This window comes from Ceratotherium simum, chromosome 12 (genome assembly GCF_057802395.1).
Source record: "Ceratotherium simum simum isolate JZ-2026a chromosome 12, ASM5780239v1, whole genome shotgun sequence".
Taxonomy (NCBI): Eukaryota; Metazoa; Chordata; class Mammalia; order Perissodactyla; family Rhinocerotidae; genus Ceratotherium; species Ceratotherium simum.
This window is the reverse complement of record NC_141911.1, coordinates 13141974-13167328: the sequence shown is the minus strand read 5'-3', so window position 1 is coordinate 13167328 and position 25355 is coordinate 13141974. Positions and strand designations below refer to the sequence as shown.

The 25355-nt window shown below is 37.1% G+C and overlaps 1 protein-coding gene across 2 annotated transcripts in view; it reads right to left on the bottom strand.

Annotated features, from left to right (window-relative positions):
• HPGD (15-hydroxyprostaglandin dehydrogenase) overlaps positions 1 to 21450 on the bottom strand; it is a 30832-nt gene extending 9382 nt beyond the window's left edge. Inside the window, exons 1-4 of one of the 2 annotated variants that reach the window (XM_087437410.1) lie at positions 21151 to 21450; positions 20737 to 20860; positions 17499 to 17605; positions 9584 to 9680 (exon numbers count right to left, since the gene is read on the bottom strand). In XM_087437410.1, coding sequence (XP_087293536.1) covers positions 9584 to 9680; positions 17499 to 17605; positions 20737 to 20860; positions 21151 to 21243 — 421 coding nt within the window. In that variant the 5' untranslated portion in view covers positions 21244 to 21450. The remainder of the gene's footprint in view (positions 1 to 9583; positions 9681 to 17498; positions 17606 to 20736; positions 20861 to 21150) is intronic. The other variant, XM_004433500.3, reaches the window with a different exon arrangement.
• Positions 21451 to 25355: the final 3905 nt, after the last annotated feature.

The window sequence follows — 25355 nt, the reverse complement described above, 5'->3', positions numbered from 1 at the left end:
ATTTTAACTGTTGCTTCTGATGTTTTGAACAGATAGGGTGGGTTAGTGATCTGCAGTACTTTTTCCTCAACTTGCCAATTGACTTTTAATGTAGAAATGTACTATTTTTACCTCAGTTTGCTGCTTTGAAAAGGGAAGCTAAATGGTGGGAGAAAAGCTTTTTTTTTTAAAGTTTTTATTTTTCTTTTTGACAATGATTTTAATTGGGGTGGAAATATTTAAGAAAGCCAACATTTTCTATTGGATCTCAAGACTCATTTTTCCTTTATAAGTATAATATATTGCTATTGTGGTTTAGCTTCAGTATCGGTTAACCATAATTCTGTTATTTACCTTAGACCCACAACAACAACATATGTTGTTTCTGTGTGCTTCAAAGAAAAATGGGTTCTGAGGCTGGTAATCAGGGTTAGCACATGGAATTGTGCAGGGTGTGTATGGTATGACTCTGGGGACACCATTCACACGGTAGTTTGTGTAAACTGTGCCCCTAAAAGTTCCTGCAATTTACAACCTGCACAACTATACATGGCAGCCCTCTGGTAGAGGAGGATGACTGAGCAAAAGAGACTGAGAAGGACGAACCAGTGGAGGTAGGAAGAAAACAAGGTAAGCATTGTGTCATAGAAATTAAACATGGAAGTATTTTAAGAAGCCTAGAGTAGAGTGGTTACTGTTATCAAGTACAGAATCAAATGAGAATCTCTCTCTTTGAGATATGAACATGTCTTGATATCACTTGTCTAAAAATAGCACCTCTTTTGGTCTCATATCTTTCTCCAGCTACCACTCCATTTCTCTTGACAACAGGAAGTACTGAAAAAGAGTTGTTATATTCATCGTCTCTATTCTCTTCACCTCCCACGTGCTCCTCAACTCACTCTAATTAGGCTTTCATCTGACCACTCAAGTCAAACAGATCTTATGGAGGTTGCCAATGACAAACAACTTGCTAAGGCTAAATCTCTTGTCTTCGTTTTGCTTGATACCTTCCTCAGCAGCAACCAAGACAGTTAATTATGCTGTTCTTGAAACACTTCCCTCTTTATGCTGGTGACCTTCTATCTCACACTCACTAGCAGCAACCTCCCCACATCCTTTGCTGGCTCCTCCTCAGTGACCAGACCCAGAAACATGCTGGAGAACTCCAGAGCTGTGCCTGGCCCTCTTTGCTTTTCTATGCACACACTCTTTCCCTAGGTGACCTTATCCTCTGCTGTGGATGAAATTCATTCTCTCCATGTCTCTCTCTCATACACATACACACACACACACACGATTCTCAAATTTAAATTCCAGATCTCTAGCCAGGATCTCTTACTCTGTCTCAAGCTCCAGAGAGGGAACTTTGGGTTATTTGCTGACATATTTCCTATTAGTTTTCTTTCCTTAAAACATGGTGTGTGCTAATTCAAAAGGTTTTATAGGAGTGAATTCATTTTAGAAATATGTGTTTGGTACCAATTAAGTGCCAAATAAAATGAAAACAAGTTTTAAATACAGTCAATTAAAATGTATAAAACCAATGGGAGGGGGGCGGGCCTGGTGGTGCAAGCGGTTAAGTGCTCGCGATCCGCTGCCGTGGCCCAGGGTTCTCCGGTTCGGATCCTGGGCATGCACCGACACACTGCTTGTCGAGCCATGCTGTGGCAGTGTCCCATATAAAGTAGAGGAAGATGGGCATGGATGTTAGCCCAGGGCCAATCTTCCTCAGCAAAAAGAGGAGGACTGGCATCAGATGTTAGCTCAGGGCTGATCTTCCTCACAAAAAAAAAAAAAAAACTAATGGTAGGAACACTATTTTATCATAATGTTACTTCTTGTAATATTTAACCATTAAAAAATGTCCTTTTAGTGGAATTCATCTAGAAGGATTATAGTGCAGTGGCTTGGACTCTGTATGCCAGACTGGCTGAACTCATCTTGACTCCACCACAGTGAGCTATGTTAACCTTTGGAGGGGTAACTGCTGTGCACCACGTGTTTTTCTTCTGTGAACTACAGTAGTTAAGTAATAGTAGCTACTGTGAATCTTGAATGAGCTAACTACATAAAATACTTAAAACAGTGCCCGGCATATAATAAGTACTACTATTTGCTATTATTTTTATATAAATATAAATTAAAGTTAAATATTTTTCCTTAAGATGAAACATCTCCAAGTCTTATTTTATTGACTTATTTACCTGTTTATCCACATGGTACCTTTTTATGAAAATGTATCTTTTGCACTACAATGCCACAAATCTGGTACAGTGTCCTAACTTGGTTTGGTTTCTGAACCTTGGCAAATTGTGGACTGTTGCTAATCCTAATTCAAAAGCATTTATAGAAGTACATTCATTTAAGAACAATGTATTTAGTACCTTTTAAGTACAAAGGATAATGAAGTAGTATTTTAAATATACTCTATTGAAATGTGAAAAACCAATAGGAGGACCCGTGGTGCATGGGTAGGGTAGAACTTCATTGGTTGAACTGCCAGATCACCCCATCCGACTTCACAGAGAGTTTTGCCAGTATAATAACTACAGGACCAGTTGCTAGAATGAATTTGGGTTTTTGAAATTTTGCAAATTAATTCCCATATGCACAGGGAAATTATTTGTCTTAAGGTTAAAGGATTTAAGAACAACAACAAAACAAAGGATTGTGACAAGGAGAGAGCAGTCTCTCAAGAAATGTCATTTTGTTTAATGTTGTGAGAAATCTTGTGTTAAAAATGGATACTTTATATTAAAAAAGTTAAGAACAAGTTTTTCAATACTTATTCTGGGCCTGGCATTGTGCAAATTTACTTATAGAATTGCAAAATGGCGCTCTCCAAAATATAACACATCTAATTAGGAGCAGGTTTATGTCTGTTATAAACAGACATAGATTTAGATCGTAGATTTAGGAAAAAGTTATCACTAGAGGGGGAACTTCTACCCATAGAGAAATATTTTCTACCCACTCAGGATAATAACACCAACAATAATATTATTTGATGATAATAACACCAAAAGCACTGACAAGATAATTATAAAAAAATTTTAAATACCTGAAAATTACATATGCAATTATAGAACAAATAAGGAAGTCATTTAGAAAAAGAGAATATAATTTCCATCTCCACATTAGGTCAACATCTTGAATATTCTTTCTACTTATATTTACAACAGATAACTTTAATCTCTATATCTCATAGAAGGTAAAAACTCAAAAAGATTTTGTGCATATAACTGAAATCTGCTCAGACAGGGCAATTGTACTGAATTCTCAAACACATTTTCTTTTAAATGGATAGAAACCACGTAAAATAGACTATACAGAAGTGCTTATGAAATTCAATGTGGGAAAATAAGTTGAGAATTTAAAGACACTGTTCTTTGCATGATAAACTTGAGCTCAGCAGCTGTGCCAAAAAGCAAAAATCTGAAACCTTCACATTTTCTTCATAATCAAAACAGAAACTGTTTACCCACCTGTCTGTTTTTAGCTGTAACTTCTCTAATATGAGAAAAAAAGGGAGAACTACTGAGAATCTACTTATCTACGTTCGTGCAGAAAGCCGAGCAAAGTAACTGGTGGACTTCCTCGTTATGTGATGTTTCCACATACCAGAACACCTTATCTGATGTGGCTTCTTTCCCTTAGTCCCATGTTTGCCATTAACAAATCATGTTTAAAGTGTGACACGACATAAAGAGGGGCATAAGCTTTTATACAACTACCACGTCTGCTATAAAAAAAAATCTTTCCAGAAAGGTAACTTTGCCTGTTAAAAATTAACTTTAATTCTCAGAAAGTTGCTCCTAACGTTCCACCAAAATCCTCCTTCTTAAAAGTTCAGTCATCGCCTGTGCTGTGATCAGAGGAAACTGAGATGAACTTCCTTAGCCACTCAAAGAATATCCCTATGCAAACTAGAGGCTGGCTCCTCCAAGCGTGGTCCAAGGACCAACATCAGAATTTCAGGACCCACCCCAGACCTACTGCGTCAGAGTCTGCATCTGAACAAAGTCCCTAGGTAATGTCTATGTATGTTAAATTCTAGAAGACTAATCATTTCCTAATAGTCTTTTTTTCCCCATGGCTAGGAAACCCTAAATCTTTTATCCATTCCTCAAAAGGCCAATTTATAAATATTTAATCTTTCCTACTGATTCCTTTTAGTCTGTGTCTTAATAATTTTAAGTCATAAGACAGCAAAATGAACACCATGAAGAACTTTGCCAGTCCTAAACAAGAAAGGTGGCTCACATATTCATAACAGCTGGCATCTGACCAATTAAAAGCCAGATAACGTTAAGTTCATCAATTCCATGACATACGCTAAAATATAGCAAAATAAAATTGCTTTTATTATTAATTCTAGTGCTAATTCTCACCACATTTTCCAAGTAAGGTAGCCTGTTTGGGATTAGTTGGTCAACTATAAATTGGAGATGATTAAATTGACCTCTATTGTATGGACTGGGAAAAGTTAAATGTGATGTAATATAGCCAATAGTTTATCACAATGCCTGGAAATTGGCAGGTGCTAAATATGTTAGGCCCCCTTCCTTATATCAGGAATATTTGCAGAGAGTGGTACCACGTGATTTTCTTACTTTTGGCCTGGAGATGAAGGAAGGTGATCAATGCTTAAGTCACCTGAAATTTCTGGTCTGTTGTGACATTCCAGTCCAACTACTGCTCTTCAGGCCATGGGAGTACCCACGCCTTGCAACTCAGTATCATGTCTCTGTTTAAATAGCCCATGCTACGCTAAGGATTTCATTCTGCCACATTGATAAGAGATACAGATATATAGCTTTTGGGGTAGAAACTTTGCCTAATTACTGTTATATCCCCATTTCCTTTCTGTAAATGCTCAACATGTGTGATTGAATTTGTTACTTAAAGTGGTAACTTTAGCACTTCCTCATTAATACAAACTGCAAGATAATTATATTATTTTAGATAAAACTTACAGCTCAAGTGAGTACGTCACTGGCCTGGTATTGAAGACATGCTAAAAAAAAATTCTATATTTTTCAAGTGTTATTTTGAGACTCTAACATTCTCAACACAGAGTAAATAAGACTGTCATAGGATCTCTCACAAAATCTCATGCCACTGAATGACGTGCTTAAAGGCGCAGAGAAAGCCCCTAGTGAGCACCAAGACCTCAGTAGTTGATGGTGTAGGCAGATCAGAGTGGACTGGTAGGCAGATGCCTTTTCCTGTGATAACTACATTGTCCTTTCCACAATTTGAAGCAACTAAGGATATAAGAAGCACACTTGATTCTTAAGGGATGTCTTATGGGAGCACAGCTGTTTAATAATCTGCATCAAACCAGATCTCACTCTTTCTGTTGTTTCTTCCAACTTTTTCTTTTATAATAGTTAAGGATGTGACAAAAGTCAGTGCAGATTTATATATGATGTTTACAAACAAAAACTCGTATAGCAGAGTCCATGTGGTTAACAATGATCAGAACAACTCCTGTGACTCCGGACAGGCGCACACCCTTCCCTCACTCTGCTGAGGAATCACTCTCCACTTGAACTACTCCTCTGTTTGTCAAACTTATTAATTGCATCTGATACTTGGTCTGCGTCAGTGGTCATTACTCATTGACTTCTCTGCCCAAACCAGTGTGTCAGCTTAAAGGTTTACTATGACAGTGAAGGACTCCACTGAATTTATGCCAGAGATCACGAGGATAGACTGTGGTTGGGTTTAATATTACCCACAGCTATTCCTTTAATAGAGTGAGCAGTGGGACGAAAAACAGGAAAAATCTATGAGGAAGAAAAGTTTGGAAAACACAAAGAAGCAAACATTAGAAATACTTTTCCTACAATTTTGTCAATTATACCTCAATAAATCCGGGGAAAATAAAGAAATACTTTGACTCTGGTAACTCCTGAAAGACTTTTTTGGTCATCTGACCTCCACCAACATGCTATGACCTGAAGTGTATAAAATTATTTGTAACATTTCTAAGGAAAGTGTGAAGACTGAGAGATCCACATTTATCTTCTTTTGCTATTAAAAAATCCTGAATTTCTATCAAACTAATCTCATTACGGGAAGAATAGAAGCTCTTAGTGAGTGGATAAAGTACAAGACAATACATTTTAATACTCTTTCTGAGATGAGGGCACCTTGGACAAAGCTCTGGGAGGGAGGAGAGATAGCAGGGCTGTCCAGATGGGCCAGTGGTAACTAGGAAACAGTGTAAATGCACCAGGTGTGGGATCAGTGCCCTCCCTTCATAAGAAGGAAGGTACCAAATCAAGCAGAATGGACAAAGATAAACTATTTAACCATTATAAATAGAGTTACCCTGCAAGTTGGGAGGAATATCAGAGAGACAAGCAGTCTGGCACGCTATGATATGCATTAAATGTTGAGTGCCAGAAACGTAATTTAAAACCAAACTGATCTTATCATTGAATTTAAATCCATTCACTGTTTTACCTGCATGATTAGAGAAAGATCCACACATGGCTCCAAATATTGGCTCTGAGATAGGTAGGAAGAGAATTAACACCCAGGGGTGGGTAATGTGATAAAGCAAGCTCTCAGCCAAGAAAGCAAAGTGGATGTCTAATTGTAATCCTTAAATCGCTCTTCTCAATGGCGTGTTTTGACTTGTGACTTTGCTAAGCTCCCCAAATGTTCTCAGGGCTTTACTACGGATGTCAAATGGGGCAAAAACTTAAAAGATTAGTTTAGTACTGTAGTCTTGAGATTAAAGCTGTGCCCAGGAGGCTGAAGATACTAGCCAATTACACTGCTTTAACCACGTTATAGGAATTGAGTTTCTTTTACTTCACAGTTAGGCTAAGACAGACACAGACAGAGAGATAGATTAACAGACAAACTCATAGATAGATGAGAGAGAGAATCTAATGGTTAAGACATAAGGGGCCTTGTATCAGGCTGCTTGCCTGTGAATTCCAGCTCTACTGCTTCCTTACTGTGTAAGCTTATGCAAAACACTTTCCTGTCTTGGTTTCCTCATCTGCAAAATAGCTACTATAGAATCTGCTTCACAGGGATGTTATAAGTATTAAATGAGATAATGCACACACACAGTGTTTAAAATAGTATCATGCAAAGAGTGAGTGCTCAATGAATGTTGTTACTATATATTTAAATATTTTTATTGGATAAAAGGCAGTACTACATTGCATTTCCCTATTTACGCTTTTTGGGGGAAGTAAGCCTCCTTTTATGGTACAGAATCTCTCCCAGAGAGTCCTAAATTGATCCAACCCTGAGGCCTTCCAGCCTTCCTGAGAAAGAAATCAGTGTCTCCAAAGATATAATGGCAAGGAGCTCCCTGGAGTGGTCATGGTTCTCCAAGCTTTGCTAGCCCTCTTAGCCTTAAAAGAGAATCCATAGAATTATTTCTTGATCACCACACCAGGTTTTTTCACATTTATATTTTTAATAAAATATTACATATTTCTTTTTAATTCTCCAATTGTTTATATATTTTTTTCTCATGATTTTATTTCAAAATAGCATAGATTTAGCCTTGACAATTTGCCTTTAGGGTTTCAGCCTCCCAGAATCTAAAATTTGGCCCTCTCTGGGGCCAAATATCTCTGTAAGTATTGCCCATGCTCTCACCTTTTAATGTATCCTTATAATTGAAATGTTATAATTTATAAGTAGATGTCATATTAGAAAAAATAACCAGATGACCCTGAATAATTTACAGAACTAGGTCTATAATAACTTTAGGGATGTCATTTTGTCTTTAAGTGACCCAGAAAAGGAGAAGCTAGTCTATTTTTGAGAACTTTTAAGGAAGAGAATTTTTGTCTCCACTGGTGCTAGGTTTACAGTAGTTTAAGGACCATCTGACAATGATTCCCAGAGGCATGAGAAAAACGCTGAGAATCCGATACTGGTGTGGTCACAGGTACCTCCAAACCTGACTCCTCAAATACTACAGGAGCCGGGAGGTGGAGGACAGGGTGAGGGGTGGGGAATGCCTAGTCTGAAACCAACCAGATAATTTAAGAGAGTCTCACTACTTTTGGACATGAATAGTTTAGACTTGCTGTCAATACTGATTAGACGTCTAAAACTTCATAATTTCACTTGAACTATTCAAGAACCACCGATGACTATTTTTTCTAGAACTTTAAAAGTAAAGCCACCTGGCTAAGTTGCTCCAAAAGTTCCTGCCAAACGTTTATAGCTAATATTGAGAAATGTGGTAAATCACACTGCCCTAAATAAAACCATAGTTTGGATTGCATGTTGTGGCAAAGATGATTACCCTCCACTGAAATCCATTCTTTCCTCAGGCACAGAGCTAGACGACATTTCCCAAAATCTCATAGTTAGGTGAGCCATGAGATTAGATCTATACTGGAACATGAGCAGAAGTCACGTTTGCCATTACTGGGCTGGGGATTTTAGAAGAGCAGCTGTGCCTGCTCAGTGTTCTCCTTCTCTTTCTGTTGGAGAGAAAGGAGTCCACCAGTGCCAGCGTAACCTTGGAAGCCCCATGTTGAAGAGCTTCTGCCAGTCTGCTTTTCCAAATGACTGCATACAGAAGAGGTTCCCTGCAACATGAATCTTACCCTGGGCTGCTACGTTAGTGATCAATAAGCTTATACTATATTTAAGCCATTCCATGTTTGGGTCTATTTATTACAGCAGGTTAGCATTGAAGGGTGGCAGAATATGCCACCCTAAAACATCCCACTTTGGCATAAGGATTATTTTGAGGTAAAAGCACCTGAAAAAATAGCAGGTGCAAGTAGGGCACTCTGACCTTCCCTTTTCTTCCTGAAAGCTGGAGCTAAAACTCCAGTGTAAAAGATGCCCTCCCTATACTGGGAGGAAAGAAACATTCTTACCACCAGAGACCAGGAGTCCAGGCCAAGAGAAGTCCATACAAGCAGACCTTGTTAAAATCAATTGACTCTTATCTTCTTTTAGTCTCCCCATATATTTTAGTTACTTTTCCACAATTGCCTCTCCTTGTTCAACCTAGTTTATAAACCCTTAGGCCTAGCCACCTCTTGGGGTCTTCACTTTCCTACGGAGGCTCCCAGGTACATGTGAAAATCTGTATGCTCTTCACCTGTCAATCTATCTCATGTCACTTTAATTCTAAGGCCCAGCCAGAGATCCTAAGAGAGTGGAGGTAAAGTCTGGCCTTCCCTATAGCATATCCCAACTACTGTATATGCCATATTTTAAAATTACCTGCTCTTACTAAAATCACATGCAAGTAGTATACCTTAAATTGGTTTTCGTACTTTTTACTTTGTCAAAGGTGCTTTCTTTCACATGCATTAGTGCTTAGGAGTCTCACAACAACCTTTGAAAAACAGTAACTCTGGGAAAATATATATAAACGTTTTTTTAAAATAGTACTGCAGTAAGATAAAAACTATAAACATATAGTTCAAACTTTTGATAATATGCAATAGAAAATTCCATAGAATCATTAAAAAAACAAAAAAAATTAAACAGTTTCAATTTCAAATCCAAGTTGATAATATGTTTTGAAGATTTATTTTTGTGGTCCAAATTACTAATAAGAGATTATTATTAACATAATAACTGTCCTTACCTGCTAAAGATGACATATTGATAATGATGCCGCCTTCACCTCCATTTTGCTTACTCATGTAATCCAAACCAAGATAGGTTCCACTGATAACAGAAACCTAATCCAGAAGCATAAATAGGAGAAGCAACAGAGCCATTATACTTTACCATATAGTCACACACCAAAGTTGTTATTGCTATCCCAGACACCTAGGGAGATTTCTGCAAATATTATCAATGAAAGATTTTGACATGGTTTTCTTTTTTTAAAGTTAGTCATTGACCTGGATTTTCTTTTGTTTGTCTAAAGTTGTCTCTGCAACTTTATCACATCTCTGCAAAACTTCACTTCACTTAGTTGCCCAATCTGAGATTTTATCATAAAGGTTGTATTCCAAATAGTGTTTTGTCGCTTGAACTCAATTCTCAGCATCTTCAAGAATTCTATACATTCTTTTTCTTTTCTAACTATTGAATACAAAGTTTATTTACCCTTCTTAGCATATGGTTCTCATGTCCAGGTATTCCATATTCATCTGGTCTGTTTAATTATCTTGGCTCTTGGAGTATACAATAGTAGATGCTCTGAATTTCCTACACAGTTATCATTTCTTTCTTTTTTTTTTTTCCTAATAAAAACTCTATTTTGCATTTGTATCTACCTCTTTCCTATATAAGACATAGGAAGGTGATCTCCCCAGCTTTAGTACAGACATTAAATTAATCCAATTCAGTCATGGCAATCTCATTCTCCTTGCCAGCGACTGGTTTAGGAGCTAGCATGTGACCCATTTCTGGACAGTGAGACCTTGAGGAGCAGTCAGCTGGTGGGGTCTGGGCTGGCAAAGGGTGGTAGAAGAGGATGTTGCTGAGAAAATTCTCTTTGCTCTTAAGAAAACGAGGAAGAAATGATTACATTACTCCTTTTTCATTGCTTTGTATGGGTGTGATGGCTGGAATGAACAGTTCTATTGCTAGCATCCTAAGATGAAACCACCATGAAGGATGGCAGGTGGAAAGATGAAGAGAGACTGGGTCCTGATGCTATCACTGAACTGCAGTGTCAAGCAGGCCTGAACTCTGTGTTGCGTGAGATCACATAACCATTTTACCCAGCTTGCGTTGGGGATTTCCTGTTACTTGGACACATGGTCTTCAGTAACTTCTATCACTTCAGTTTGTTCACCACTCCTGCAGCTGTTTACTCCTTTTGCTGGTTTACTCTGCTTCACTACTCATCTCCACGTGTAGGCACCTTTTCTGTTTTATTCTAACATTTAAGAATTCATCACTACCAAAACCAACTTGTGATATGAAACTTATATTTGAAAACTTATCTTCCCTTTTAGATTTAAGAACTCCTCTCCCTTCCAACTCAGACTTTTAAAAGCGAAAATTTCCTTTTGACTTTTTATCTTAATTCTTATTTCTTTCATTTACAATACTGCAGAGAAAGTGATACAAGAGATAATGAGTCTGAAACTGAGGGCACATATTGGTTTTACCCTCTTTTTAGTTTAAAAAGTCGTTTAGGAGTTTTCTTGACAAACATTCAGAATTGCCTCTCTACCTTAGTTCTAGAACAAAAAAGTAAATTGAAGATTCTATTCACTTAAGCCATGTGTCAGTTTGATATTAAGTAGGCTTAGGGAGAATAAGTAAAATCTCCACATGAGTCCCTTTAAAAAGGAGAAACAAAACATTAATGGTTTATATAAGAAGAAAAAATGTAGATGGCTGAAATTACTGAAGTCAGTTAGATTCTGCTAGTTTCTGCCCAAGTCTCCAGCAAGTCTGAACAGAATTTCTGTTTACGCATATTGGCGCTATGCTTTTATTCTCAGGTATTTACAGCTTTGCTGACACCCGCTTTTATGTTTTCAACATCTGCAAGATGTAGCCAGATAGGAAATTTGGGACTGTTTATTTGTAACTTTTTTTTTTAAAAGCAAGATTTATTTCCAGGTCTTTGGTGAGGAGGATAAAGGATTATCTTCCTATCCATTATCAGATTAAGAACTGAGTAACTTTTCAAATGAAAACGTTCTTAGGATAAATCTACAAGACAAGGTTTAATGCTTTGGCTGTACATATATGATATTTTCACCTCTTTTCTTTTACTATAACAATCTCTTCTTTATCCCAGATTGTATATTAAAGGAAGTATTAGAAAACCATAGATAGAATAAAATGTTTCTTGTTAATATTCTAAATATATTTCTGTCTTTTGGAAATGTTTATATATTTCATAGATTGGGTCATTATAATATCTAGCATCTAGAAAAAAAAGAAAATGAAAATTATAGACATGTTCTAGCTACAAACACAAAGTAGCTGGAATCTATAGTATTATTTGAGTCTGTTTTGTGAAAGTAGTTAAAATTTTGTACTTGACTCTCAAAGAAAATCCTATGTCTAATTTCATAGAGAATAAATAAAAATTCAATTATTAATAAAATGATCTAATCAACACATGCTTACTCAATATTTTGGTTATTAAGACATAATTCTTATATGTTACACTGAAATTGTAATTATGTTGTATTCTAAATCTTAAATTATGTTTTTCATTAATTAAATTATTCTATAACTTAAAAACCACTCTCTTAAATTCCCTTACACTGGGAAGAATTCTCCAGTAATAAAGATAAATGGACAAATGGTAATAGCTTATTTAATTCTTTTTATCATGTCTTCCTATAACATATATATACATACATATATGTATATATGTTCCTATAACATACATGTATATATACATAAAACGTGTGTGTGTATACATTTGCTCCTGAAATTTCCTAATATGTCATTTCCCTTATCTCCCTCCACTCTGGGATTCCTTTTAGTTTATTATGGTTCTTGTGCTACACTGTAATTTTTTAAATTCTGTCATCTAAATCATGAAACTTTGTTTTTCAGGTTTCTTGTCTTTTCTCCAACCCAATTCTCAAGGAATACTAATTTAGATGACCATTTTTTCTGAAATTTTTTTTATCTTTTATTTTTTCATGTTCAAATTTTTTCCATTTGTGCTTATTTTGGGGGTAAATATTATCGTCTTCCCCCTTGCAGATGCTACATATAATTTAGCAAGCTCTGCCTAACTATAATAGTTCAACTGGATCTTTAGATATCACAGAGTAGCAATAACACAAAGTAGTTACTAATTCACTGTGTAATAAACATCCTTGGGAGCCAAGAAAAAGGAGTACGTTTGACAACAATGTTTTGACAACAATGTTTCTATCAATGTCCTCAATTCTTCAATTAGAAGTAGAGTGGGACAGAGGACCCCAACTCATATAGAAATGAGATAGTGAGAATGAAGAAATGTATAGGTTTTTATACCCTGGAGGGAAAATGCAATTTATTGAGTGAATATTATGTAGTAGTACTGTGCTGGATGCTTCATACAAATTATGGTTTATTTAAGCTTAATCATTCTCAGAGGTATGGAGATTACCTTCCTCCTTTCACAAACTGGGAAATTCATGATTAGAGAAATGAAATAAAAGTTCATGAATTCTAAATTCAGGACTGAAATCTAGTTTTGACTAATTCTAAATGCATACCCAGTTCAGTGCAAATCTTTAGTCAACCCTTGTATTTCTGAAAAAAACAACCACTAACAATAGCCATCTATTTTGTTTAATTTTTATTTGAATATACTAAGAGATTCAATATATGTTAGTTATATGTCCAAATTAGATGATAAATCCCACTTGGCCGGGATGAATTGTTTAGATTTATGAAATCTTCAAAATGTAAAAGAAGTACATTACAGAATGGCCTTATCAATATTCAAAGTTAAGTCTACCTCTGGCCAATTGTCAGAGTAACTTTTGATAGTTATACAAAGACTCATTCTTTGCTGAACATTCTTTGTGAGCTCTGAGCAGCTACAAATAGGCTGCTAGAGTTGGCTTCAGACCAAGGAGGAAGCACAGAATAGCCTAGTAGAAACAAAAGATGGGGAAGAGGTTTAATGTATCTCTTGTGTGGGAAAAGTCGTGAGTTCTGCTGAGTGAAGAATAAGGAAGGAATAAATTTGGTAAGGAGTAAAAGTGAAAGAACAGATGATATTGTTGGTCAACACTGATGTATTAGGAAATCATCCAAATAGTGTATTAAAACACAAAAATGAATATCCATGTATGTAAAATATCATAGTATGGCAGTTTACTTATACAATAAATATTAATTAAACATCTACTCTGTACACAAAACAATTTTCTGCCTTGAAAGAGCTCATAGGATACTAGCATAAATAAAATAATTCTAATAAAATTTAAAATTGGTACGCCCTCTGTGAATGGAATAAATATGTTACATAAGATTTCAGAAGAGAGAGAGATATGTGGTGAGGTTCTTTAACTAAGTGGTTACTTTCTGACATGGACAGGAACATGGAAAAACATGCAAAAGAACACACATGGAGTTGTATAAGGAGGCAAAGTACATCCAGAGCAGAGTCTAAAAAAAATTTTTATATAAACCACACACAAATATTTGCATTATAGTAACAGAGATAATCAAGTTGGAAGGACAATGATTGGTCAGAATCTAATCCATTCTTGCAATAGGTGTCGCAGGTAGAAGAGGAAGTGACATGCTTTTAAGTTATACAGGTTATATCTTATTGTCTCTATGTAAAATTAAATAAACGCCATCAGTCCCTGGAGTTAAGCTAAGGAGTGACCTATGTCAGCAGAGTCCAAAGAAAAATAAAGGCCAGTTGAACTTCAATGAGGAAGGATCCTAGAGAGTGAGTTGTAATCAAAGCAGTCAAATAAAATTCCCCTAGTCTTCCAGAATTTTCTATTTGCAGATAACGCAGGAATTTTCCAACTTGGAGCAGGTGTTTATTCATCCAGGCTATATTAAAGCAAACATGCCCTCTCAGCCGGATGAAGACAGATAATTAAAATCCTATTGCCTTTGTAATAATCTTTTCATTATTTTCAGGTTTCTTTATATTAACTCTAATCATTGCACACTGTCTTCTGACATCTAATTTCTCAGGAAAGACATGTTATGTGTCCATTCTGAATGCATTGAATATAGGAACTCTATACCCTAGTGACCTTTAGCTATAAAATATCTGTAGATATTACTGAAGAAACTATTAAAAATATCAGTAGTGACGCTAAAGGGAGAAGGCTGCTGTGCAATTTGTGCCTTTTCATTAGCATAGCTAAATTAAAAAATTCTTGTCACTTTACGTGGTTTTGGAGAGCGGCATAGTTTATAAAAACATATTCTTAAAAATTCCTGAAGCTCCCAATTGGTTGTATATTCAAATTTTTTTGTTTTATCTGGCAGCCAAAGGATCTAATGAAATATGGTTCAAAATAAGTCAGGGGTAACCACTGAAGATTAAATATAAAATGTACAGTTTTCTTAGCAGCAGAAGAAAATTAAAGCTATCCAGTGGAATTTAAGAAAGGAATGTAAAAAAAAACAAAAACAAAAAGAAAACTTAGTAAACATAACATATGAACTGCAGTGGAAGAAATAAATCCTAAGAGAAGAGTAAAAATAAATCTAAGTGGCTTAAATTCACAAATATAAAAAACAGATGTTCCCAGATGTGATTTAAAAAGATCTCACACTATACTGTCAGCAAGAGACAAATTTAACATAAAAGGTTACTTACATTTTCAAAATAAAGTAACAAAAAAAGATAAGCCTAGGTAAATGTGAACCAAAAGAAAACATGGGTACCAATTTCATATATGGAAATATAGAATGGATCAAAAACATTATAGGTTGCAAATTAGGTACAACTTTAAAAAAATCAAAGGTCAATAAATTATAATCACCAGCAATTTACGCTCTAAATATTATAAGTTTATAATATAGAGTCCAAACTGACAGAATTACTGAAAGAGGCAGGCAAATTAACATTTGTCATTTGAGAGATGATTGCATTCTGTTCAAAAACTGCCAGATCAAGGAGATAAAAGTAAGCAAAGAAGTAATTGACATTCAAACCAAATAGGAATATCATAAGAAAATTATAAGATCCTTTCACTTATAAGCAGACAGAGACAAATATAAAATTAAATTAGGTATTAACTAAGCAAATTCAAAGGTGTATTAAACAATGATATACCATGATAAAGTAAGATTTAGCCAAGAGATGTAAGTATGGTTCACAGTCAAAAAATACTTCATTTCACTACATTACTAGCCTAAAGTAGAAGAAAATCATAGAATCGTCTCAACTTAGGAAAAGCAGTCATCAGGTTTCTCTAACCACACACACACACACGCACATACACACACCCGTGTGTGCTCCCACACTTATCCCAGAGGCTTTTGAGGGAAACTTGACAAATAGCTTTTAAAGTTATTTTGAAATATGATATCTAGGAATACTTGAGACAAATTTTAAAAAGAACTGGAAAGAGGGTGTGTATTTTAAAATAGTACCTTTTGTTCTCGGTTAAAGAATTTTAGGCACCTGTCAAGTTTGGGGAGCAACTTTGTACCCTTATCAAAGCGGTGCTTACAGATTTAGCTCTTTTGTGAGGTAATGTAATTCTCATTACTTCCATCAAGTTATTACAGTTAAGTAATTACTCATGGGAATGTCAATTCAAGTCAAACATTTATTGACTAAGCACTATCTTCAAGATACCATGTTGATTACTGAGAAAGGAACCAAGGAAAACATAACACAGTTCCTGTTTTTAAGGAGTTTATAATAACCTAGGAGAATATCATGAAGTCGGGGGCCATTCCCCGTATGTTTATACACACACAGAGGTCCCTCTATACTTTATACATGCCTGCTCAGTGAGACTAGTAAGAATGACCTTAACAAAGGCAGGGTAACTCCATTCACAGCCCAGCTCTGACATTTTGCTTTAGCAAAATGCTTTTAGGTTTGAGTTTTACTAAGCCCCAATACCTTACGTCAAGTGTGTTTATAAAATGAGGTAACCAACAAACTTGTGATACAATGGATAAAACAGAAATTTTATTTCCTAATTGTACATTTTTATAATTTAAGAGCTAAATAATCATCAAACATTATGGAAATTACACAAACACACTGATTTTCAGGATAAAAGTCTTAACAAAGTCCAATAGTCACTTTAGCCTTGTTTTCTGTTACAGTTCTGGAATTAAAGATTTATTTTTTAAATAAATAAGCCAGGGGTTGGCAAACTTTTTATGTAAAGGGCCAGATGCCTAAATATTTTAGGCATTGCACATCATAGGGTTTCTGTCACAATTATTCAACTCTGCTGTTGCAGCATGAATGTAGCCAGAGACAATATGTAAACGAATGACTGTAGCTGTGTTCCAATAAAACTTTATTGACATTGAAATTTAACTTTTGTATAGTCATGCGCCACATAATGTTTCACTTGATGATGGACCATGTATATGACAGTCGTCCTGTAAGATTAGTCCCATATAGCCTAGGTGTGTAGTAGGCTATACCATCTAGGTTTGTGTAAGTACACTCTGTGATGTTTGCATAACAATGAAATCGCCTAACGACGCATTTCTAAGAGTGTATCCCCGTCGTTAAGCAATATATGATTGTATTCATATATCTCATATTATTCTTCCTTTAACTTTTTTTCAACCATCTAAAAATGTAAAACCCATTTTTAGCTTGCAGGTTATAGAAAAACAGGTGGTAGGCTAGTTTGACCTGTGGACCGACTCTTAAATTATGCAATAAACCATTTTTTTCATATTTCCTTTTACTATTTTAAGATAGATTTATTTTCATAATTAAAAGTCTTGAATGTCTTCCAATTTATAAAAGGAAATGCTTTTTTCCTAGCTTTCTGTAACTTCCCTTTTTCTATATTATAGGTCATTGTAATGTTTTCATGAATATAAGAACCTTTTTCCTTTAAAAAGAACATATCGTTAAATAATTTTAGGCAATAAACATAGCTAAGATAGCTTACCAAATTAATTTGCAGCGTTTTTTCCCAGTTTTTCTCATTATTCACTCCAGCATTATTGACCAAGATGTCCAATCTTCCAAAGTGGTCTACAACTTTTCTAAAAGTATCTAATTAAAAAAAAGGGCATTATAGATACATTCATACTTTCCACATGTACATTTAAATCATATCCTATGCCCTGAAATGAATTTTTCTTTATCCGCCCTCATAGTGAAAATTACGCTCTTAGACTGTAACTTAATGCCTCGCTTCTCCAAGTGTGGTTTGTGAGGCAGCAGCATCATTCAGCATTACCTGGGAGCTTGTTAGAAATGCAGACTCTCTGGCCACCACAGACCTACTGAATCAGAATCTTAACTTTAGTAAGATTCATAGATGATTTGTATGCACATTAAAGTTCTATAAGCAGTAACATAATGGAGTAAATTTTATCAGAGAACTGAGCATCCTAAGCTAAGAGCTCTTGGAAGTCAGTGTGGGCAGCCAGTATCTGTCTTGAAGAAGTTACTGAAATTCTGTGGCTTAGACTATGACAAACATGCTTTTCATTTAATAAGCCATATTATCTTCATAAAGCGTTATATTAAACACAAGTCTTCTCGCGTATTCAGATCCATTACGATCACTTCAGGGAGTTTTTGATATCCTAGTGAGTAAAAGTCTACTTTTCATTCAGTTGATTTTATTTGATTACTGTAATTTTATGTTTACCATTTCAGTCTTTTACTTTTCTATTATTACTGCTCTGTATTACTAGTTTGTATAAAAACTATGTTCAACCAGGGTAAAGTTTGCATAGATTCTGAGGCCTGAAGGTCACCCATTACATTAGTCCAACCACATATCCAGTCCTTGACAATCCTTCTTAGCCAGTTCATAGTAGGCGTTACCATTTTTGCACTGAGAAACACATTATTTCTCAGAGCAGACTTTTACATAGTTCTATTGATTTAAACTTGCTTCCCTGGGCCTTTGAACTATTGGTTCTAGTTCTATTACTTGAGACTATAGTTAACAATCGTGATTGTTCTTCCAAATGAGAGAAATGTGTTCTCAGGTCTTGAGGCCAACATAGGAGTTCCTTGAAAAAAGCAGATCCACACAAACTTTATTTTGATTGAAACAAAATCATAGAATTATTAACAACCATCAGATATACTGAGGAGGGCATGAATTAATCAGTTCCTGAATGGATAAATTATTGTGCAAGTTAATTGCCAAAAACAGTGCCAAGACTTTCTAATACACACCCTTTACAGCACCCTTTACTATACTGGAATGGGAGACAACAACAAAATAAAAACTGTTTACTTTTTCATGGAATTTTTAAACTGCTTTTTACGATTTCAAATTGATTCCAGAAAAGGTCCTCCAGTAGAAAACATCTAAGGAATCCTATTTGTTTTTTTGGCATTCCATCCTAAATATGTTCTACTCTTCAGAACTCACACCTTATGGGAAATTAGGTTGTTAAATCTGTATGTCTAATTGCTTCTTCAATTTTCTCTCCTCATTCTGGTCTCCACTGCATTCTTTATACTCTGCTCTTACCAATGTATAATACACCATCTTCTTTCTGACATACCACTGAATTCTGGGCTCAAGCGACTGACAATCTAGCTCTTGCTGATATTTACATGCTGTGGTACTCTTTAAAATTCACGTAAATTCTCTGTGTTGCATTTTTTTCATTTGTAAAATGAGTTATGTCTAGATCATTTCCAAGAACGTTTTCACCTCTGTATTTCTATGATTTCAATGAAGTCTCCCTTGGCCCATGTCTAAATAGCTTCAAAAGCTGTAGGCAGCATTAAATCCTGAAATCGAAAGAGTCAATGTCATAATTTTCTTAAATGCAAATAAATGCTGATGTCCAGACAACACGTGGGTTTCTCATGACCAACATGAGAAATGAGTGACCTTCTCCTGGTCACTCAGTATGTGTCTGAGTTTCTTCCTCTATAATCATTTATCCTTAAGGAATGTGTTTACAGCCAAGGTACTAGTTTTAAACACTGGAAAGCAAAACAATTGAAGCTAAATGTCACATGTGAAACTACACAAACTCAGAAATAGCTTTCAGATGATCTATACTGTTCCCTATTCCATCAGCATGGATGTTGAGATTTGATATGAGTCTATCCTTGCTCCAAAATATCATGTGCAATTAATAAAACTTTATCCTCTGGCAAAAATCTGTGTTTACGGATCTCTTCTACTCATGCTTGCAATCCATGTTATAGATCTTTATTAGCATTTTCAGATTTTAATTACATAACCTCCTTTAAAACAATTTCCCTTAACTGTAGGGGAACACTGCCTTGTAACATAGAACTCCATTTTCACTCTCTTACAGAACATCCCAACATTTTCAAAGAAATTCACACTTCAGTGATGCTTTAAGAACGGGAGTACTAGAGTGACTTTTATGGAAGTTTTTTGCTCCCTTGATTAAACATGCACCTAACAATTGATTCAGTCTTTCAATAAAATTTTGTGAAATACAATTATTTTATTTTTCTATTTTTTGGGCCCAATCTATTTGGGCCTCAGACCAAATCTGTTTATTGTCTACGCTAATATTGCCCCTGATATTTAGAAGTAGATTGGTCTATTTTAACGGAGTAGACAGAAACAGGAAAGCACTGAGGAAAGTCTGATAGAAACTTTTCTTCTGCAGTTCTAACACCCCAGTACAGCTATTATTTTTAAAGTACTATCCCACAGGGGAAAAACCAGAGAGAACATCTGGTTAAAAGCATCTAGCACATCTGTGATGATGATCCTTGATCTTGCATTCTAGTATGTTTAAAAGAGAAACACAGCCACATTTGATTGTCATTGGACTCTGTGTCTTCCAGCTTTCTGGGAGAAGTTGTTTGTCACAGTCCCTTAGCCCACTTTAACTTTCCAAGTTCCATCTGCCATTTCAATCATTTAATAATTACTGTAGCAGCACTGTCTTGGAATACACGAAGTTATTTTGATTACATTAAGTGCTGCCAAATGACTAAAATAAAAGAATTTCTCAAGCAGTTTTGGCTGTTTTCCCCCCTTAGTTTTTATGGCTATTGGGATGTCAGCAGGAAACACAACAGTCCCAGCTATCTTCGAGGTAGCTGATCCCCAGGAGGTAGTCGAGCTGCCTGCACCGAGGCTGGCTCTGGCCCGGGCTGCCTGCAGGTTATTGCTTGCTCGGGGCGTGTTCCCCGTTGATGGATTGATTCCCCTCTCTTACCTCTCAGTTGTTCCTGGTTAGCCACATCGCACTGGATGAAGAAAGTCTTCTGAGGTTCAAACTGCTCATCCAGGGCAGCTTTACACTTTACACCTGCTTCAAGATTCCAATCGACCAGCGCTACCTACAGACAAGAGGAGAGGAATCGAGGTGCTGCGCGGCTCTGGAAACAGTCAGACGAAGAGTAAATAAACAACAGGACGCTGCTCTCTTGAACCTGAAATTCAGCAAAGTTCAGGTTCTCTCCCAGGCGCTTTCGAGGTCTGCTCGAAAGCCTAAGCCTTAAAGTAGCTTTTGGAAGTAGCAAACTGGGCACTTCGGGGACTGCCTCCTCTTCTCCCCGGGAGCCCCTCGGCTGGGGGGGCGAGTCTCAGGGTGGGCAGACAGGTTTCTGCGGTCGGGTGCCGCACTTACCTTGGCGCCCTTGTGCAGCAGCGCCTCTGCAAAGGCTCTGCCGATGCCCTGCGCCGCGCCGGTCACCAGCGCCACTTTGCCGTTCACATGCATGGTGCGGCGGCTGCTCGGGCGGTGGGCGAGCTCGGCGTCGCGGCGCGGCCGCAGCTTTTATGGCCCCCTGCGCGCGCGTGCAGCCCAGCTGGGCGCTCTCCTGCGAGTGGGCGGGGAGGAAACTGTCAAGCCAGCGCCGGGGAACCCACGACTGTGTCACCTGGCTCTGAGCGCTCCCAGGCGCCAAGCTTCGCGATCTTTGCCTTCCTGACTCGCAGCCAAGGCCAGGTCAGAGCCGCCCCTCAGCCTCTGGCTGCGTGACTGGTGGGGAGCTGACACGAAAAGCAGAAAGGTTATTTCTAGAAAAGATTTCCCTTCAGTGCGCTCAAGACCACCCTGATAAAAGGAGGGCAGAGGAGAGACTTGAGAGCCTGAATTCCTCCTCCCGCCCCCAAGTCCTCCCCTCCCATCCCCCCACCCATCAAAAAAACAGAAACAAACAAAAAAGCAAAATTTTAGGGATGTTGCTCTTTTGTCTTACTCTAAGTGTCTGAATTCCCATCTCATGGCCATTGGGGTGGGGATGAAGGGAGCGGAGGTAACTAACACCATTGTTTTTTACTTAGTTGTGTTTTTGACAAACTTGTACAGATATTAGAGATGAAAAGTCAACTGAGCTCTGGCCGGAAACCCCTGAATCATATCATTTCGAGGCTGGGACTTTAGGAATCTTGTTGGCACTTATGTTTCAGATCAGTGTCCATTGTGTGTCATCTTGAGAGCGCCCTGTAGGAACTGTCATCACTGACTTGCGCAGGACTTCCAGAGTCGCTGTTACCCTGGTGAATTGTTGGTTCAAGGAATGCTTACTCGTTGAATCATAGCAGCTTTGGAGGCTCCTAGTTAAGTGTGGGACAGAGGTTCCCCGTCTTTCAGGAACTGAGTACAAGCTGTGTGCTCAGATGCGTTCAGCCAGGGCTATTCCGCTGACCTAGTCACTTTTTTTTCATGTTATCACCCGCAGGCTTCAATTTTAATGCTGTAAGCGTAATACCTGGTTGGCATTTATTTTCACGAACAAAGAAATCTAAGCACTTGGGGAGATGGAAGTCAGGCAAAAGGCTTAAACTAACAGCAGAATGAATCCTTTGTGTACTTATTTGCTGTTTACAGAAGGAAAAGGGGGAAGGTGACTTGGTTGGCAGTGCAAGCCTGTTTGGGGAGGCCGTGTAAAATATATGTTGTCAGTAAACTACTGATGCAGAAGTCTTCAAAGTTGATTTGAAATTATGTCTTGAAAAAATGTTGAGAAATTAAGATAGGGAGAGGGATGTTTATATTCTATCACGATAATAAAAATTGTAATGTGAAGAGTAAGTTGAGGGATCATATTGAAAGAGAACAGCAGAGGACAAAAAAAAAAAAAAAAGGAAATAAGCCAAAACCCAGCACCTCTAGTGGCAGGAACAGAACACAGAAGAAAAAAAGGAACATTTTTTTTCTCCTTTTTTTTTTTTAATCAGGAAAGAACTAAGAAAAGAAGCCAAGACGGAACCACTAGGGTGACAGGGGAATATGTTGGGAGAGCAAAGTATTGCAGTGCATATGGGGAAAAATAGTTTCAAGAACAAAGGAGTGGTTAATAATGGAAAGTACTTTGCTGAGCACAAGGATATGCAGGATTTCTTGTTATTTTGAATTTTTCAGGGCAATAATTAGTGTAAGTAAATTTAGAAGGCACAGAAACCAAATGGTTGAAATTTAAGGAGAAAATGGCTAGTGAGAAGATAGATATTGCAGGGGTTCGAGACCAATATTACATGAAAAGAAATAGATTGGACAGTAGTTGGAAAGATTAGAGGGAAAATAAGTTTTTCTTTGAAGGAAGAACAGAACCAGCCCTGATGGCCTAGTGGTTCAAGTCCGGTGTTCTCTGCTTCGTCAGCCTGGTTCAGTTCCCAGGCATGGACCTACACCACTCGTCTGTCAGTAACCTTGCTGTGGCGGCAGCGCACACAGCAGAACTAGAAGGACTTACAACTAGAATATACAACTATGTACTGGGGCTTTGGGAGGACAAGAAAAAAAAAGAAGAAAGAAGGAACAGGAGGACTGATTCAGCTTAAAAGGCCGGGAGTGGATGAGGGTGAGAATAGGGGAACAGAAAGCAGTGTGGGGTGGGGGTGAGAGGTAAGGGCATCAGATTTGGATTCAGACAAAACGGGTTTGGATTTTGTCTCTGCTTCTGACCAGAGGTGTGATCTCGCACAAATTGCTTCAGTGCCTCAGATTCCTTATTAGTAAAGTTCCTGTAAGAATTTGGTGAAAATTATTGGGTGGTGAACATGATGTAATCTATGCAGAAATAGAAGTATAATGATGTACACCTGAAATTTATACAATGTTATAAACCAATGTTACTGCAATAAACAAAAAATTAAAAAAAAAAGAATTTGGTGAAAATTAAATTAAATAATGCATATGAAGCACTGTTATAGAGCCTGGTGCAAAGTGATAATACATATTAGTTCTAACTCATTACTTCTGGATTATTAATAAATAATATATGAGAGGTAGAGAAAAATGTAAAAAGCAGTTTTTCTTAGTACATAGGAAGGCCTGGGATCTAGGGCACAGTTAGTACCTCTTCACCCCTTTCTTTCTTCTCAGTTTCCACTGTCCCTGCCTTGTTCACCCCTTATATTTTCTCCTGTGAAAGCAACAGCAGTTAGCCTTCTGAATTATTTCTTTGCCCTTAAATTTCTTATATCCAATTCAGTTTTCACAGTTCTCCCAGTATAAGTTGTAAAACATAGATCTGATCATGTTTAGAATTTCTTGTTTTTAAAATCCTTAAAATATGGGCCAGCCCCAGTGGCCTAGTGATTAAGTTCCATGCTCCACTTCCACGGCTCAGGTTGGGTTCCCGGGCTCAGACCTACACCACTCATCTGTCAGTGGCCATGCTGTGGCAGTAGCTCACATATGAAAAAAAAAAGAGGAAGATTGGCAGCGGATGTTAGCTTAAGGTGAATCTTCTTCAGCAAAAAAAAAACAAAAACAAAAACAAGAAACAAACAAACCCTTAAAATAGCTAGGCTGCAGGGCATTGCATAGGAGGTGGTCCCTGCTCCGTATCTTTCTGTGGCCCCTTTTTACCCTCTAGGAAGCCATGTCAGTTAAAACCTACCGCACTCTCCAAGTCTCAGGCCCTTGCCATACAATATCTGCTCACCTGCTATACTTCCCCTCCCACTTTCTTTACTTGTCTTCCAACTCAGCTATGAAGACTCTACCATGGAGACACAGATCACATTATTCTAATTACTTTGCAATCTCTGAGTGTCTTCAAGGAGAGCTGTGTCTTTTTCTCTGAATATCTCCAGCATCCAGCCCAGGGCTACTCAAAGTGTGTGCTCGAACATGTTGCATGAAGAAGAGTACAGATAAACAGGAGATACGTGCTCGAGAGAAGATGGAAAATTTGAACTGGATGGTGAGATTTCCCGTAGACTGTGGTTACGTTTTAATGCAACTTGAAAGTAAGACTGGAAAAATACATTGGTATGGTATTTTTGAAGAAGCATGTTTTGATATTTTAGCATATTTAATATTAAATGTACATTTCAACTTAAAAATATCTACAGGACATTACATATAGTGTATTCTAAAACAAAAAAAGTACTCTTTACCCAGTAAACACATCCCCCACTCCCCTGTGGTTTCTGATATACGTTCCTCAGCTTCTGTGTTCATAGCATTATTTAGCTTCATTTATATTAGCTATATAATTCTATCGTCAATGTAAATTGTGTAATTAAAAACATAATTCTTAGCTAAAACTAAGTTAAATCTGAAATAAACCATCGTTCACATAATTTTGTGAAAGCATTCCTATTTATAGGTTATATTTTATTTAGTTTTTCGAAGGAAGTTCTCTTAAAATGAAAACAAAGTGATGCAACATTAAATAACAGTCAAATTAAAAAGGATGATTTTTCCTTTAAGGCAATTGCAGGTATTGGGTATTGAACATTTACTTAGGGGCAGGCATCCCATAAAGTCTAAATGCACAGCCTCTGGAATCAGACTGCCTGGGTCTGCATTCAGCTCCCCCACCTACTAGCTGTGTGACCTTGAGCAAGTGACTTAACTTCTCTGAATCTCAGCTT